Consider the following 18082-nt stretch of genomic DNA (forward strand, 5'->3'; position numbering starts at 1 on the left):
GTCATTCCCGTTCCCGCGGACGATGAGGAGTTAACTCCACGGGCGGGCACCGGGCCCGATGGGGCTCAGCCGTGTTTGTGCCGTGATTCACCCGGAGCACAGCGGGGAACGCGGTGGGGGCCGGGCTGTGGGAGAAAGAGCTGAGCTAGGGAGGGTGGGGGCACAGGGAAGATTTGGGGAATGGGGAACAGAGGAGAATGAGCGGCCCAGTGGTGTTTGCGTGTCCTTCTGTCCCTCTTTGGGGACAACCTGATGCAGCAGATGCCCTGCTGGCTCCAAATCAGCTTTGCTGCGGGCTGTACACTGTGAAGAGGAAGGATTCCCGTGGGAGATGCCTCAGTGCATTCTCAGTGTGGGGTCGCAGTGTCCAGGGGCACTGGGATGCACACACAGCCGTGCCAGGGACAAGCAGAGGGCTGGCAAGGGGGCAGGAGAGAGTTCTGTGGAGGAGGCTGGTTGGAGGGGATGTGTGGAGATGATCTTCTCACCACCGTCTCTCTGGGTGCCAATTTGGAGTCCTTCCAGGCAGCAAGATGACACTGTGGGATGGCTCCTACCCCTTCTACCCTGGAGCCAATGCCTGCTTCCCCTTTGACACCACCCGGGCTGTCATTGTCACCATATTCCTCTCCATGCTGGCCACGTCCATCATCATCCTGCCAGGGATCCGAGGCAGGGGGGTAAGTGGAGGGGTAGGGGCAGTTCAGACCTCTGCTCCTGGCCATACATCCCACATTCCTCCTCCTTCCCAGCCTCCATAACAGACTTGGCAAGCAAACTTGCCCACAGGTTCATGGCCAGAGCTCTGGGATCTCTAGAGAGCCATGGGGCTGAGCTCCAACCCATCCCAGCATGAACACTCATCCCAGAGACACCAAACTCTACCACCCCAGATTTCTGAGGAGGTTAGATCTGATCTTGGCTGGATTTCTCTGTGAACAAGCCGAAATGATTTCACCACAGTAGAATAGCAAGGGTGAGGCTCAAAGATCTCACCCCACCTTCCCAGAAACCTCAATGAAAGAAGGGGGTGTGTACCAGGCATGTCCCAGCACTGCTCACCACGCTCCGTGTGCCCAACAGACCCTGCTGAGAGCCACGTCAGGTGCTTGTTGTGTGCCTGGTTTAGCAGCAGGGCTGCTTGAGGGGCTTCTGTCTCCTAGGGGACACTCTCTCAGAAGTGACATGCCTTGGTCACTTCTTTTTTCTACAGCTATGGTCAGCTGTCAACACATCCAAACACACGAGCTTTGGATAAGTGTGGAAAGTGCAGCTGAAGACTGTTGGAGGGAATGTCTCCACCCTCCTTCCCAAGAAAAGGGATGTCACAGCTTTCTCCAATGGGTTCTTCTGATCATCTTCTGTCTGGATCTCCTTGCCTCCCCCCACCACCACAGCAGGGATGCCCCAGCCACAGATGTACCCCATACCACCCACCCCCAAAGCACGTGGGGTGACTCCCCAGGGGAGGGACAGGTTTATTTCTCACCATTCGATGTTTCTAAATTCTGTGCTTGGTGCTGAGGTCCCCGTGGTAAAATCTGACTGACTCTGCTCATCCCTCACAGCGACTCTTCTGGTTCCTGCGGTTGGTGTTGGGACTCTTCATGGGAGCTGTGATCCTCAGTGAGTACTGGGGTCCTGGGAATGCCCCAGAAATGGAGGGGAAAGGTGAGGAAGGGTGAATAGGTCAGTCAAGGGCCAAGTTCTGCCCTAGGATCAATTCATGGGGGAGATGGACACACATCTTGTGTCTGGGAGGCGGTTCCAGCAACTGGTGGAAGGCATCCAGCTGCCTCTGGTCTGAAGACTGGTGGTCATATCCAGGCCAATCACCAAAAGATCACCACCAACTTCCAGGGAATTCAGGCAAATTGGCAGGAGCTTAGATAAGAAACAGTGCCCAGACAGTGCCCCACTGCCACCAGGGTTGGGGAGAACCCAAGTGGGGCTTTCAGGGTCATGGGTTGGGGTTGATATTGAGGACATACAGGACTTCTGCCCCCTGGGGCTAACAGCACAGTCCTGACCTTGGGATGAGGTAGGTGATGCTCAGACCATGGTGTCTGTCCTGGCAGATGCTTCCAGCACCAGACATCCTGCTGCCAGGCTGTAACTAACCCCTAAACTCTTCACAGCTGTACAGTTCACCAGAGACTGGGAGACTGGCTGGGTGCAGGCAAACACCTCCTACAAGTCCTTCAGCCCTGCCCAGGTGAACGCAGACATCGGGCTGCACATCGGCCTGGCAGGGGTGAACGTCACGCTCAGGGGTGAGTCTGATGTCCCCAGCTGGAACTCTGGAGTGGCCATGGCCCCAGGAGGGATACAGCTGCCCTTGCTCCAGGGGCCCTTGCTCAGTCTGGAGGCTCCTGGGACCTGCAGTGCCCGTGCTGCTGGCTGGCAGTGCCCAGGTGCTGGCACAGCAGGGCCTCAGCTTGTCGCTCCCGCAGGAAACCCAGTGCAGCAGATCAACGAGACCATCAACTACAACGAGCACTTCCCCTGGAACTTTGGGGCGGATTATGACCGCAGCTACAGCCAGGGGCTGGAGAAGGGGCTGCCCAGCCCCATCCTCTACGTGGCAGAGAAGTTCACCACGCAGAGCCCCTGTGCTGTGCACAGGCAGTACCGCATCGCCGGCCACTACGTGTCCCTCAGCCTGTGGTGAGTGGGGAGCTGGGGACAGCCAGGGGCAGCAGAAGGAGCTTTATGGAGCCACACTTGTCACTGTAAGGCTGTGCCAAAGCCTTGGCTCCCTGCAGAATCTGGGGTTCTCATGCTTCCTGGCCTGTTACAGAGTCATGGAATTGTGGAACCATCGTGGAGTGATTTGGGTTAGATGGTATCTTAAAACTTATGTTGCTCTAACCCTCCACCATGGGCAGAGACACCTTCCACTATTCCAGGTTGCTCTAAGGGCTGTCCAACCTAGCCTGGAACACTTCCAGGGAAGGGACAGCCACAGCTTCTCTGGGCAACATTCTCTGTGCCAGAGCCTCCCCACCCTCACAGGGAACAATTCCTTCCTAATATCCCATTTAACCCTGCCCTCCGGCAGTGGGAAGTTATTCTTCCTCATCCTGTTCCTCCAGGTCCTTGTCCCAAGTCCCTCTCCAGCTCTCTTGGAGTCCCTCCAAACCCTGGTTGGGGCTCTGAGGTCTTCCCAGAGCCTTCTCTCCTCTCTGAGCAGAACACCCCCAACCCTCCCAGTCTGAGGGGCTCCAACCCTTGGACCATTTTTGTCCATGTCCCCAGACTCCTCTTGTGTGTCCTCTGCCTTGATGCACAAAACTGCAGTCTGAGAAAAATTCATCAAAGGGAAAACAGACACAACTGTGGGGCTCATGGTTCGAGAGCTCTCCCAAGGACCAAGATAAAGAGTCCTGGTTAAGACCCACTGTGAAGGGTCTTCTTTTGCACGTCCAGGTGGGCACAGACCTGCCCCAGGGGAGCAGGAGGGACCATCGAGAGGGTGCTCAGAGCTCATCTCTTGGGATGAAACTTAGAGCCCTTGTGTGTATTGTGGTTGTGGAGTCTCAGAGCACCCCCACAGGTCTCAAAGGTGGTGGGAAAGGCACTGAAGGGAAGAGGAAGCCTTGGAATTCACCCATGAATGTAGGTTCCAGGTCCCTGTACCCATCTCCTTTTTATTTTCAGGAAAAAAATATCCTCACCCGAACATTCCTGTATTTCAAGGCAGAAATGTTCATGAAATTTTTTTTTCGGCTTTTATGAGAATCAGAAAAATTTGTTAGGCTCACCTTCCCAGGGAGCTAAATCCAAGCTCCAAACACAGGGTAGGGCTGGCAGCTGGGTGCACTCCAGGTGCTGAATCAGGTGTGGGCATGGCTAATGGTGCAGTTCTCCAAACAAAGGTGTCCCTTGATGCCATTGTCCCTCTGAACACGTGGGAACTGCCTGAGGGTGACCAGCTGTGGACAATAACAAGAATCAGAAAAAAGTTACCTTGGTGGGACTGTTACAATCTGATTATTAGAGAGGTCTTCTGCCCAAATTAAGGTGCAAACGAGACCATCTGCTGAAGTCAATGGTATGGATTTTGTATGACAGTAAATAGGAGGTAGATAATGATAGAAAGAAATAGAAAAGGAAAGGGGAAGGAGAGAGAGTGAGAGAGAGACAGATTGAGTAAAAAGATATGACCACCCATGGAACCAGACAGTGTCCCACTGATCCTCTTCTGGTCTTCTCAGTGGTGGGGCTCCCACGAAACTCGGGGTTCAATGCCAGTTCAGGTTTAGGTGGGAACTCCCAGGCACCTTCCTGCAGAGGGGGATTTTACACTTTGCAGCACTGTGGATCAGGTATATTTTGCTGGTGGAAGGGCTCAGGGTCTAGGGGTACTTTGGGGGTCTTTGATGGTTTATGACCATTTCTAAGGCACGACCCTACCTCTCACACCAGTGTTGAAGCAGTTCTGCCTCCTCAGAAAGGATGAAATCCCTCAGGCTGAGGTGTGAACAGAAAAAACGTCCTGTGTGAACAGAACCTTCCCGGGAAGGGAAGGGGAGTTTTTCAGCTGAGCCAGTTATGTAATGGAGGACACTAGTGGGATAAAAAACATCACCCTGCCTCTCCAGGGTCTGCTTCTTACGAGCCTTCTCCCTCATCTGGCTCAAACCCCAGAGCTTCTGGGGTGGATCCTCTGTCTTACATCAGAGGGCTTGTCACCACACACCCCAAACCCCTCCTTCTCCCCTCCTAGGGAGGAACCTGGCCCCAGCAAAGCACCTGCTGCCTCTGCAAATGTCCGTATGTTTGAGCTATTAAACATTAATATTTCAGTCTCTCACAGGACCCTCTAGAGATTTCTACTCCAGTCCCATACCCAGAGCAGGCTGATGCCAAAGCCATGCCCAGGTGGTGGGGGCTTCAGGAAATTCAATACTGAACATTCCCAGGTGGGGAGATCCTGCTGTGGGACCTGTCCCACAGCTGCACCACTCAAGTCATTCCCCAGTTGTTTGGGTTGTAAGGGGCTCACTAGATCAGGCTGTCCAGCTATCTGCTGAAGCAGGGCCAGCTAGACCAGGTGGCCCAGGGCTCCATCCCTCCACTGGGATATGGAGAGGAGACCCTGAGTAGATACTCCAAGCCTGATGTTGTCTGCTCAGTTTTGTGGTCCTTTTGCAGGCTGGCCTTTTGCACGTGGCTCATTTCCATCCTGCTCTTCTCCATGTCCGTCCTGCTCTATGGTGGCCACATGCTTCTGCTCACAGCCGCTCTGACCTTCTTCTCACTGATCTTCTTCTCCACTGCAAGAAACCCTCTGAAGTGCCCCATCCAGTTTGGCTCAGTGTCCTTGAGAACAGACTATGGTGAATCCTTTTGGCTGACATTAGCAGCAGGTGAGTGCTCAGCTTGCTTCTGGGGCTTTTCTTCTCCATCCCTACAGAGATGATGCCTCCATCCCTTCTTTCCCCATGGCTGGTCACAGAAGATGATAAATTTAGGTTAGAGGATTTTAGATTGAAATTATCAAGGTTGGGGAGGGAAAGAGGTGAGCAGTCAGGAGATCTGAATGTCTGAAGTTACCTACTGGATAGAGACTCCCTCTGCCTTTCAGGACCTGCTCCTCTTCTGAGCAGCAATTGTTTCCTGTGATCAAACCAGAATTCTCCATGTTAAAACATCCACCTCCAGGGAGACCAGCCCTTTTCCAATAGCAGATGGTTACTAGTTCCCCCTGGAGAGTCTTTTTCAGGCTAAACAAGCCCAGGTCCCCCAGCCTTTTCCTGAGCACAGTGGGCTCCAGCCCCAGCTCTCTGCCCCATTCATCGACCTCTGTTTTGTCCTGGGGAGCCCAAAGTGATGCTAGAATTGATGGGGAAAGACAAATCAACATCTTTGCCTGACCTGCTGGGTGATGCCACATGTCGCTGGTGTGCAGCTGGATGGAGCTGGGATCCAGCAGGACTCCTGCAGTGGTGTCACTGTGTCTCTCTGTGCACTGCAGGGATGCTGTGCCTGCTCCTGGGGCTGGGCATCGTCATTCTCAACTCCGTGCAGCCAGAGAAGCTGAAGCTCATCTTTAATCTGGACAAGAGTAGCAAAGAGGAGATGTGGGACAAGTCCTGCCTGCCAGCTGAGCCCAGCTGCTCTGCACAGGATGAGCTCATGGTCCCCCTGGGTGAGCTCTGCCATGTGACAGCCACCAAGCTCTGAGGCACGGCAGGAGATGCTGCTCCTGAATCCACCAAACCACCAAATCCATCAGGAGCCCAGATGGGAAGAGACATGGCAAGAACCAAGTGATGAGAATATCCAGATGTGAAAATGTGTCTCAAATACAACACTTCACTTTTTAAATTATTATTTTATTTGTCTTTTTTTTTTTTCCTGTGTTACTGCCTTCCCCCTTGGTCCATCCCAACAAACCCTGAGTCCTCTGCAGGATACAGAGATTAAACCAGAACAAACTGAGGAGAAAGCGAGTAACTGCAGACTCATAGACATGGACCAAAGGAGAAGTAGAGCCCACAACAGCCCCCTCACCCTGAAGACCCTCAAAAAGTCCCCTTGCTCTTGGATGCTCTTCCCATCAGCAGCCAGGAAGTGCAGATGGAGCTGTGCTCCCCAGGGTGCCCTGTACCCAACACCTCCTCTTCGTCTGAGGTGAAGAGCAGGATGGCAAAGAGGAACACAATTTAGTAGGGTGCTGGAGGCACCAGACCAGGAGGGAGGGAAGAAGAGGAGGAGGTGGGAAAGAAGGTCCAACAGAGCCTTGGAGATCAGCTATAGCCAATTAGGGAGAGGTGAGCAGCATCTCCAGTCTGTGTTCCTCCTGCTCAGCTCACGTCAGGGGCAAGAAACATTGGAATTCTGCATGCCCAAGAAAACCACCCACTCCTGGCTGCTGGCAGCCAGCAGGACCCACACAGGCAGGGAGAGTGTTCAGCTCTGCACCCTTTTATCTCTCTGAGGGTTTCACAACCTTTTCTTTCTGTTTTGTGCTCACTTATTTTCCCCTCTATCTCAATAAGTTTGACTTGCCTTTTCGCTTCCTTGTTGATAGAAGTGTCCCTCTGAGGGCTGTTGTTGTGACATGGGAGGATGCTCTGGGGCAGGAATCATGCCCTAAAGCAGGAGATGAGGCTGGAGAGAGCCAGATGTGATGACCAAAAGGCTGGGAAACTCCCCAGCCTGTGTCTTCAGGTCATGGGAGCTGTCCCATACCAGCCCGAGTAACTTGTGTTTTCCTGTACCATCTTCTCATCTTCAAACCTTGTGTGTTGGCATGCAAGAAATCCTCAAGGAAGGATCCTCCTTTTCCTAAGGGAGTTTTGCTGGTTTAATCTTACAGCTTTAGCCCCAGCACTCAGCTAGTTAAAATCCTTTTGAGGCTCCCCATGGGAAAGGTTTCTTAGTGGATGATGTTGAATTATGCCAACAAGATGTTTGTCCCCGTGGGAAGGATGCTGTTGCTGGGGCTTTCCAGAAGTGACCTTCAGATGGCCCCCACAGCCCCTTCTTAAGAAACCACCCCCCAAATGTCCACAGTGTTTCAAAGGAAAGGGGTTTTAGTAAAGTTTTATTGAAAATAATTCCTGTGCAGAACAAACCACATTAGCAACATGCAAGTATAATCTGACAGAAGTAAATAACTTGTCAGAAAGGACCTCAAAAAGAAAAGTCAAAAGATTGAAATTATGTACTTCACAATTAATTGGAATGAAGGTGACCAGGTTTCCAGCATTCAGATATAGAATCCCAGAATAGTTTGGATTGGAAGGGACCTTAAGGCTCATCTTTCCACCCCCCACCATGGGCAGGGACATCTTCCACTATTCCAGGTTACTCCAAGCCTCATCCAACTTAACCTGGAATATTCCCAGGGATGGAACAGCCACAGCTGCTGTGGGAAACCTGTGTCAGGGTCTCACTACTCTCACAGAGATTAATTCCTTCCCAATGTTCCATCTAACCCTGCCCTCTAGCAGTGGGAAATTATTTGTCTGGCCCTCCATCCCTTGTCCCCAGCCCCTCTCCAGCTCTCCTGGAGCCCCTTTAGGCCCTGGAAGGGGCTCTGAGCTCTCCCCAGAGCCTTCTCCTCTCCAGGTGAGCACCCCCAGCTCTCAGCCTGGCTCCAGAGCAGAGGGGCTCCAGCCCTCAGAGCACCTTTGTGGCCTCCTCTGGGCTCTCTCCAGCAGCTCCACGTCCTTCTCTGGAGGCAGCTCTGCAGGTGCGGTCTCATCTGAGTGAGGCAGAGGGACAGAATACCCTCCCTTCCCTGCTGCCCAGCCAGTCCAAGTGTGCTTCAGCTGGACAGGGATAACTTCATTCTTCACTCTCCTTACTTCCCTATGGCATCTTTTTGCCCCACACTAGGCCACAATTTCTGTCTAATAAAGTTCAAATTCGAAGGTGAACAGTATCACATCACCACAACCCCCGCAGCAAACTCCATGGTAAATTTACTCAGTCTTTGTTTCTGGAGCAGTTGTTTTTAATTCCAGCTCCTGCAGCATCCAGCCTGCAGAAGCTGGATCCATGCCTGGCTTTCCTGGGTACACCTAAACTACAAAAAAATGTCATGTTTGGGAAAGAAATGAGCAGGTTTAGAGCCAGGCTTTTGGAGTGCTCCCAGGGAGAAATGTCACCCATGAGCTGTTTCTCAGTTTCAGCGGGGACAGACCATTGGAGAATCCCTGTACTGCACTGTGGCAGTGGAGCAGGAAGGGCATTCCTCCTGGGACAGGGATGCCCAGGTGAGTGTGCAGCTCAAGTCTCTGGAGCTGTGAGCTGCTCTGATGGCAGCACAGCCTGCCCCTTCCAGAGGGACTGTCAGGGAGACGCAGTCTGTGAAGGGACTTGCAGCAAGGACTATCCCAATGTGGGCTTCAAAGGCAGTTGGATGGGGAAATGCATCTCTGGGGCCATCAAGAAGAATTTGTTCTGCCCTTTTGGGTCCATCTTCAGGGAAAGAGTGAGGACTTTCTTCTAGACACTGTTGATTTCAGAGGGCTGAGAAGAAGACAAGCCCTTGTTCATGAAATGAGGGTTGATCAGCACCTCAGGCATTTCCTGGTGCTCCTCTGCTTTGTCCTCACGGAGATCAAAGAAAGTCTTCAGCAGGTCCAGATTGAGGTAGTGCATTGCCACAATGGTGATCCCAGCCACGAAACAGAGCAGGCCTAGAGACAAACATGCTCTGGGATTGGGTTCCTGTCACTTCAGCAGTGTCCCCACCCCACAGCTCTCCTTGGGTTGTCCCCTGCCAGAGGACAATGCCTTTGCTTATGGGAGGTGGCCTTCTGTTGTATGAGCTGTTCTAAGCATCCTTAAAACCCAGGCACAGGTCTGAAAACCCAGGCAAATAATCTCAGTGTCTTTGGATCTCAGGAACTAGAAATGCCTCTGTTGCCCTTGGGGTGAGGATGGTGTTTCCTCTTTTCCTATCCCTCCCCTCATCTGTGCCAGTATCTGCTTTGCCAGTCACAGGCTGGGGCTCTGGGGAGCTGCACTTCCAGAGGGACACAGTGATGTGACCTGGGGCACCCTGATGTTCTTACCAATTGCTACCATGAGCCAGAAAGATCCCCCGTAGGCCACCTGCAGGGTCCTGGTCCCAATCTGGATCACGCACATTGGGGAGTTCCTCACAGTGGAAAATGAGAGCAGGGAGAAGATCATGAAGGCCGCTGTGACCAGGAGCATGTATCCTCCATAAATGAGGACAGGCATGGAGAAGAGAATGTTGGAGATGATCCATGTGCAAAAGGCTACCCTGGAGACAAAAGACCAACAGATGAGTGGTGTGAATGCCATGGATTTGGATGCCCTGGGTGAGGATTTCCATGTGGATGGAGGAATTTGGGCTCCAAGTGCACTGTAGGAGGTGGAGAAGCTGTGTGGGCAGGCAGGAATGATCCCCAATCCCCACTCTGAGCAAGGACACGTGCAAGGCTCTCACTGCTACCTCCAGAAGGCAGAAAGACAGATTTCCTCCTCCTGTTGCTCAGCCCACAGACAGCACCAGCCTCAAGAAGGTTGTGGCAGCCCACTCAGTGCATCTGGACCATCCCAGTTACCTGCCCTTCCACACCTGGGGTACCACAGACCCTGAGAGCTGCACCCAGGACCAAGGAGCTGGGCTACAGAGGAAGGCCTCAGCTACAGCCCAGGAGCTCTTGTTCCATGGCACCACCAGGCTTCTTCCCTAGTTTCTGTGTCCCTGCTGTCAAACACGAAGCAGGGAGAACAGCACTGCATTGGTTCTTGATTGCCAACATGTGGTGGAAGGGACATGTCCTGTCAGCTGGGGACCAGCTCTCCTCCAGCCCAAGTGGGCTCTCCGACCTTGCCAAAGAGTCAACATCAACTCCACAACAGCAGCATCATCTTTTCCTCACCTGATCCCAATCCTAGTTCCAAAATACAGACACAAAATATACTCAACAGGTAGGGATGGGAGAGTTCTCCATGTGTCCATGGACCTCACTGAGCCACCAAGGACAGCAGCTTCAACTCCATCCATGGGGATGGACTTCTGCCATCATCACCACATCACAGCAAAGACCTGCACCACATTCCTCTCTCCCTGTGCCCAGCCCTGTGGATTTGTCCAGCAGGGAGAACCAGGATTTCCTCTCTGCTTATCTTAAAGTGCCTACAGAGCCTGGCAGGGACCTCTCCTGCACACAGCTTCCCTCCTGGCAGGACGCAATCCCACCCATCCCAAAGGCCATGTGGAAAGGCAGCCAAGCTCTTCACACCCCTGCACCTCTTGTGCCTGCAGCAGGACAGGAGGGCTCACCAGAGCATGGCTGAGGCGTAGTGGCCGGCGATGCGGTACTGCCTGTGCACAGCACAGGGGCTCTGCGTGGTGAACTTCTCTGCCACGTAGAGGATGGGGCTGGGCAGCCCCTTCTCCAGCCCCTGGCTGTAGCTGCGGTCATAATCCGCCCCAAAGTTCCAGGGGAAGTGCTCGTTGTAGTTGATGGTCTCGTTGATCTGCTGCACTGGGTTTCCTGCGGGAGGGACAAGCTGAGGCCCTGCTGTGCCAGCACCTGGGCACTGCCAGCCAGCAGCACGGGCACTGCAGGTCCCAGGAGCCTCCAGACTGAGCAAGGGCCCCTGGAGCAAGGGCAGCTGTATCCCTCCTGGGGCCATGGCCACTCCAGAGCTCCAGCTGGGGACATCAGACTCACCCCTGAGCGTGACGTTCACCCCTGCCAGGCCGATGTGCAGCCCGATGTCTGCGTTCACCTGGGCAGGGCTGAAGGACTTGTAGGAGGTGTTTGCCTGCACCCAGCCAGTCTCCCAGTCCCCTGTGAACTGCACAACTGCCAGGAAAAATAAAACTGGGGTTAAAGCAGGTCTAGTTTCAGGCTTTGCTGTGCTCAAGGGGAGAATCACAGGAGAGTGGCAGTATTCCCACCATGGCACTGCAAGGGAGTGTTAGGAGGGCAGGAATGCTGACTCAGCCACCAGGACGTGCCCTAACCAGCTCCCACACCCTGTAGAACTCAGGTCCTCCCCTTGCTAAGCATCTACTCCCTGGATCCGGGAGCAGCAGAGCTCAGATCCCCAGGGATTAACATCATCATCATCTGATTTCTCCTTGGACATCCTCTCCAGAACTTCCCTGCAAGCTCCTGACCATGGCAAGCACCACACCACCCAGGGACAGGGTTCAGAGATGAGCCTGTTTGTCAGCCACAGGAACAGGGGTGAGTCTCATTTCACACATCCAGCTCCCTAAATTGCACCGTCAGTGAATGGTAAAAGTCATTGTCAAAAGGAGGTGGCAGGGAGGGGTGGGAAGTGTCACCACAGCTCGGACAGTCATTCCAGCTGGGAAAAAAAGGAAAAAATTGAAGCTTTTCTGATGTGTGATTTTTTGGAACAAGGTATCCTTTTCTGAAGTACTTCCACTTCGCACTGGGCTTCATTTTCCAACACGGAAAGTAAAGCCGATGATTTGATGTCAGGCTGAACAAAACCCTCCTGAGAAAATGTTCAGTTGCTGAGTCAACTTGTGAGGGCACTGATGCAGTGGGAGCTCCACAGGAATGTTTTCTGGCTGCAGGGGTGAGTGTGCCCTGCTGGTGCCAGACAGAAACTCTGACGCTGGCTTCAGAACACTTTGTTCTTCCCGTGTGCCCAAGCAGAGCCCGACTGCAGCCTTGTCACAGCGTGGAGCTGCATGGCTCTGCAGGCCTAAACTGGATATGGCTGTGGAATCAGCTCTGGCCCCTACCCCTCTGCCACCTCCAGCCAGCCCCAGGTTCTCAGGTGGCTCTGGTGCCATCTCCCAGAACCTGGGCATCCCCAGGGTGGCAATGGCATGCTCCATGTGTCCTGCAGCTGCCTACTTCTAGTGCCTGGTCAAATCAGAGCTGAAGCTTTTAGGTTATCATTATCCCTCCCCTTCATCATCCCTCTCCGAGCAGTCCTGTAATCCATTGTGTCCTTTACAGCAGGAGGAATGCTTTGATTTAGGGTCAGGGCTGCTTTCTCTTGCCACCAGGCATCTTCTATCTCCTCAGTGCATCTTTTCTTACCCATCCTGTTGCCCTGTCTGAGTTGGAAATCCCACTGCCTGGTTTCCACCATCAGTTATCACAGCAGATTTCCTGGTTTTTACTAAATTAAATCTTCTCCTTCATCTCCCCTGACCTTGCTCCTTGGGAGGTCTCTACCCCACGACTGCAATCTCTGCCCTGCCTGTGTTTTATTCCAACCTGCTCCCTCCACATCACTGCAAGGCTCCTCACAATCGCCAAATATGCCTGGCTGCAGCCCCAGGCAGCACAAGAGGGCTCACACAGCGGGGGGAAATAAAGGAAAATTGGTGAGGAGGACTGTAAGCAGTCAGCCAATGCATAGCTGGGGTGTAGAAAACCCCACAGATCACAGTAACCCCTGTCTAGCCTTGTATGTTGGAGAGGTGAAACATCTGTGTTTAGACAGCTCAGGAGCACCTATTGAACAAACTCGAGATCCAGCCCCATTACAGGAAAGATCAAAGAACATCAGAGAGCTGCACCTGCACAAATCCCTGAAACACAGATGAAAATAGCAGGTTTGGCGATCCTTTGGCAAGGATCGAGCTCCATGGTGCCGGTCCCCTCCTTGTCTCTATCCAGTGCTGCTTTGGGGACTCCCTGGAGGGCGAGGTAACGAAAATAAATCTGCTCTTTGCAGATTTCATCCATGCTTTTGTGGTTGTTCCTGCACCCTGCCTGTGTCAGGTCATAAACACAGTCAGAGGAACTCAGGGCTGTGCAGCCTGATGGAGCTGGGGCTGTCTGAGTTACAGCCAGCAAAACTCCCAGAAGTAACCACAGGCACCTCCAAGTGGGAACTTGGAATACCAGGGAAGCAAAAGCCATTTTGGGAAGCTCCACAGCTCAGTGGTTGTGACCCCCAGCTCACATTTCCCAGACACAGACCCTGCCCCAGGGTTTAGTCCTGCCCCCAGACCCATCCCCAAGGGCTGCACAGCACTTACCCACAATCACCACTCCCACGAAGAGGCTGAGGAGAACACGGAGAGTCCAGTACCACCTCTGCAGGGAGACAGGGGGGACGTCAGGCAGGGAGGAACAGCCCTGGCTCCCCTCCTGCCTCACCCTAAAGCACCCAGGAGGGTGCCAGCACCCAGAGCATGGGGAGCAGTTGCCCATCCCCAGGGTCACACACCGCCCGTCCACGGATGCCCGGGATGATGAGCAGGAAGCTGCAAGCCAGCGTCAGGAAGACCACGATGACGATGATGGTGCTGATGTCAAACACAGCAGCCTTCCTCTGCTGCGGGTAGAAGGGGTAGACGCCATCAAAAAGAGTCATCCTGCACCTCCAGGAGCCTGTGGGAGAGAGGTGGTCACAGTGAGGACCCTGCCTGGATGACTCCAGCCTGTGGTGGCTCAGTTCTGGAATAACCAGCTGAGGGAGGTTCATCTGAAGGGTCCCCAGAGGGACAAGGAAATGTGACGCTGCAAGCAAGAACACACCCCAGCAGAGAACACGCCACTCAAAAGGCCTGAGTGGAGGAGAGGAGGTGCCTGGGGCAGGGCTCCAGCAGCCTGAGGGACAGGGGCAGCCAAGGAACCACAAGCCCCTGTCCTGCTGCAGTGTGAGGAGCAGCCCCAGAGCAGGAACCTGTTGAGCAGCTCTTGCTCGGACAGGGCCGGGTCTTTCACTCCAGCAGGTGCAGCCAGGGCTTTCCTCTTGGGGATCAACTCTTAGGGGAAGTCCCCAGGCCAGTGAACTCTGCAGAGGCATTTTCCTCCAAAATGACAAGGAACCACTGAAAACATGGATTTCACAATAGCAAAATTATCCCCAGCCAAGGGCCAGCAGTGCCAAGTGGAACAAAGCCCACTGCTCCGTTTCCTCCAAGAAGATTTCCCCCAGGAGCTGCTGGTCTTGTAGAGGAGGAAGAGGAAGGGTTGGTCCTACACTTGGTTTGGAGGGGCCAGAAGCAGGATGAGGGTCCAAAGGACACTCAAAACTCTGAGCACATCTCAAGGCTAAAGGAAGCTAAATTACATAAAATTAAAAGGTGTGTCATTCCTCCAGATGACTTTGAACTTTCTCTGGCACTCCAGTTCCAGAAATTACACACCTTCTGCCTGTGCCCGGGTTAGACCCTTTTTACCAAAACAGATAATATGCTGAGTCCTCTTGTTTTGCTTATTTAATAGCCTCTCTGCATGTAACTGCCCCAGGAAGTTTGCTAAAGTCAGGGACTGTCAGAGCTGATCTGACTCATGTCCAAACAGCATTTTATTCTCTTCCAATAAGGAAGAGGTGATTTTATTCTCATTTTCCAAAACCTATTTTAATCATATCTTTAGATAAGATCCAACCCAGAGCAATTCAGTCACAAAAATTTGGTCCCAAATCCCTAGAGGTCAGTAGGGATCACAATACTATCATAAAACAGTTTGCTTGGACAGCTGAATTTCTTTTCAATACATAAAGCAATATTTGATTTGAGAATAACTTTCTATCTAGTTACCCAGATAACAACAGCAAAGAGTGGAATGGAGACTGGGATTTTACAGTGACTCTGCACCTGAATTTAGCTTGACAGAATAACAGAGCGACAGCTCTTACAAATCTTCTTGGGGGTTATTCTGCTGTAACAGCTCTGGGTTGTTTCCTTGGAAAGCCAAACCCAGAGAAAGGCAGCCTTCCAGGGCTATGATTACCTGGCAAGAAGGAGCTGTAGCTGATTCCTGATGCCACTGAAGTCCAGCAAAAGTGCCAACAAAACAGTCAGAGCTGCTGCAAGAAAAGAAATAAATTAATAGTTTAACCTAGAATAGATTAAATCATAATGGCTCAAATTCCACTTCTTTCCTGGTATCTTTGCCCAAATTTCCCATGAAATATAATGAAGCAGGAAAGATTTCCATGTCTGAATTCACCAAAACCCAGCTCTTCAGAGTTTAAAAAATTAAAAACCAGAACATAACATGGAGAATGCTGTCTTGTTAAATCTAAATTTATCTTTCAACCAACATCAATGGATGTTTGCATTTCCATACGCTGGGGCTTGTTTTATAGAGAATTTCCAGGGAAACAACTCTTTTGCTCCATCTTTTTCCCTTGATTGTTCTTCAGGCATTTCTTGCAGCTTTCAAGTGGAAAAGTGATGCCTACAGCTCATGGCAGGAGAAACAGGACTTGTTGCTCCTTGGAAAGCATCCTCCACACTGAAGCATTGCTGTGACCTTAGAGCCCCTGTAGTTCCCTCTGTCACAGTGCATGGAGGGGGTAAAAACTGGAAACATCTTCAAGGGAGGATCAGCAATTCAGCAGAAACAGACAATTTAATCTTATATTTTAAAATATGCTGGACTTGGGAGGAGAGAAAAACAAAGGAGGCAGAAAGTTCGCCCAAACCCCTGAAGTTTCTCATTACAGAATCTCCGTTTTCCTGCTCCAGAACGAATCGAGATAAAAGGACTTTTTGGAAGTGCTCAGCCAAAACCTCCCGGTGGCAGAGCCAGCAGCAATCCTAGCTGGGTTGCTCAGAGCTGCAGGTCGGTATTTTCCACAGGGTGGGGGAAAAAAAAACCCCAAAAATTCCTTTCCCCTAGAAACTGAATCCTCAGAACTGCAATTCGCAGAAAGAGGGGCGAGGGGGCAACTTCGCTGCACTTCCCTGACCTGGAACAGCCGAAAGCGAGGGATAAGCGCAGACGGGAAGCATCCTCCCCTCGCAGACCCTGCGAGCCGGGACCCGCCGGCACAGAGGGGCCGGGGTGGGCCGGGGGACGCCCCCTCCCACCACCTACCTCCTCTTCCTCCTCCTCCTCCTCTTCCTCCTGCGGCCGCGGCTGCAGGCGGCGGCTCGGGCGGCTCTTATAGGCGGCGGCGGGCGCGGGCCCTATGTAACCCACGGCGCGCCCGCCCCGCCGCACTCCGCCGCGCCGAGCGCAGGTGAGGCCACCCGCGGGTCACTCCTGCGGGGACAGCGGCCGCGGGGCGCCGGGGACACGCGTGGCGCTGCCTGACAGGGCGATGGGGACACGCGGGTAGCCGTCTGCGCGGGGGCTCGAAGGGATCGAGGGCGCTCGTGTCCGGGATTGCGCGGAGGAAAGGGAGATAGAGCGATGGGGACACGCGTGTCCGTGCTTGTGAGGGGCCGGGCGGCGACAAGAAGGATCCCCCTGATCTTTCTCACGCTCACAGTCCCCGTTGCGGGTGTCTCTGAGGGCCACGTGGAAGGATGTCCGAGGGAGCGAGGCCACGCGTGTTCCTGCCTGCGTGGGTGGGGTGGGCCCGCGGGATCGGGAGCGCGCGTGTTCCCACCCGGCGGGAGCGCGCTTGGCGGCCGTGGCCCCGCGCGGGAACGCGGCCACCGGGGCCGTGCACGCCGCCACCTGCGGGGGCTTCTGTTGTCACTGGTGGAGGGGACAGGGGCTGCTGCCACTCCTCCTGTCCCTGCTCTGGGGGTGCGGTGGGATGGGGCCGTGCCCCGGGGATGGAAGGGGTCGGGCCGTGTCCCCGTGTCACTCCCTGCACGTCCTGAGGGCTCACCTGAGGGTGCTGAGCTGGGCCGTGCGTGTCCTCACCTGCAGGGTGCGGTGGAGCCACGCACATCGCTGCCGGGGACGGGGAAGGGACAGAGCGTGTCCCTGCGTGGGGACAGGACACCGCAGGCACGGGCAGGACCCCTCGCGTTTCTGCAGGGGACAGAATCCCTGCTGTGCTCTGGGACATTGGGCTATCCAGCCCCAGGGGGAAGCTGGAGACATCACTCATCCCTGTGTGCAGATTGTCCATGGAGTGTGCACGGGTCTAGGATACTCTGGGATCCGAGGCTGGGGACACGTTCTGAAATCTCAGGAGTGACTGGTGTGTGAGGGAAGGTGACAGCCCCCAGGTGTGTCCCACCAGCGCTGGCAAGAGATAGAAATTAGCTGTGACTCCCAAGGACCATAGGGATCAGGCTCCAGGCTTCTGGAATGCCTTGGATCTGCTGTCCTCCGGGTGACCACACTTAGGTTCTGCCATGGGGCTGATGCTCTCTCAGGACACTGGTGTGTCCCACAGTCTCAGGCGACCTGTGGCTTCAGGAGGAGCCCAGGAGACTCTTGGAAGCTGAAGTCCTAACTTTAGGGGAGCCAAACCTGCTGGGATAAGGTGGCACAGGAGATCCTTGCTTTGTGGGAAGCTGTGTGTGCACTATCTGATATATAATTTTTGGAGGGGTGTGAAACTCCAGGCTTTGACAGGGCACAGGGATGCGCTCTGATGGGAGAAGACAAGGTTGACAAGCCTAAATTCAGAGGAAGGGAATGAGTTTCCAAAGGTGGCACAGGGAACCTGTGGAAAAGCAGAGTCTGGAGGACTCATCATTACAATATTCCTGGAAAGCCTGACAAGGCTATGGAAATAATCCCCTTGCCAAGCTTTCCCTCAGCAAGCTGCACCATGGCCTTCCAAGGTCAGTCTGCAAGATTACCACTGTTACTGTCAACCACACTGGCCATGATCCAGACAGGAAAACCTCCAGAGTCTTGGATTTATAAGGCAATAAGTAGATTTTAATTTCTGAGGCATAAGGAGATAAAGGGTTCATGCAAACTGGCACCTT

The 18082-nt window shown here is 53.5% G+C and overlaps 2 protein-coding genes across 2 annotated transcripts; one reads left to right on the forward strand and one right to left on the reverse strand.

The window, feature by feature from the left end:
• The first annotated feature begins 533 nt into the window (after window positions 1-533).
• DUOXA1 (dual oxidase maturation factor 1) lies at window positions 534-6324 on the forward strand. Its single transcript, XM_066328045.1, has 6 exons — window positions 534-680; window positions 1569-1626; window positions 2139-2273; window positions 2454-2667; window positions 5158-5372; window positions 5981-6324. Exons 1-6 carry the CDS (start codon window positions 534-536, stop codon window positions 6187-6189), a joined length of 978 nt encoding a protein of 325 aa, XP_066184142.1. The 3' UTR covers window positions 6190-6324.
• A 2370-nt stretch (window positions 6325-8694) lies between these two features.
• Window positions 8695-13818, reverse strand: DUOXA2 (dual oxidase maturation factor 2). Its single transcript, XM_066328046.1, has 6 exons — window positions 13672-13818; window positions 13481-13538; window positions 11175-11309; window positions 10781-10994; window positions 9537-9751; window positions 8695-9158 (listed from the first exon to the last, which is right to left on the reverse strand). The coding sequence occupies exons 1-6, from the start codon at window positions 13816-13818 to the stop codon at window positions 8965-8967; spliced, it is 963 nt and encodes a 320-aa protein (XP_066184143.1). The 3' UTR covers window positions 8695-8964.
• Between the last annotated feature and the right edge of the window lie 4264 nt (window positions 13819-18082).

Source organism: Sylvia atricapilla, chromosome 13 (assembly GCF_009819655.1).
Source record: "Sylvia atricapilla isolate bSylAtr1 chromosome 13, bSylAtr1.pri, whole genome shotgun sequence".
NCBI lineage: Eukaryota > Metazoa > Chordata > Aves > Passeriformes > Sylviidae > Sylvia > Sylvia atricapilla.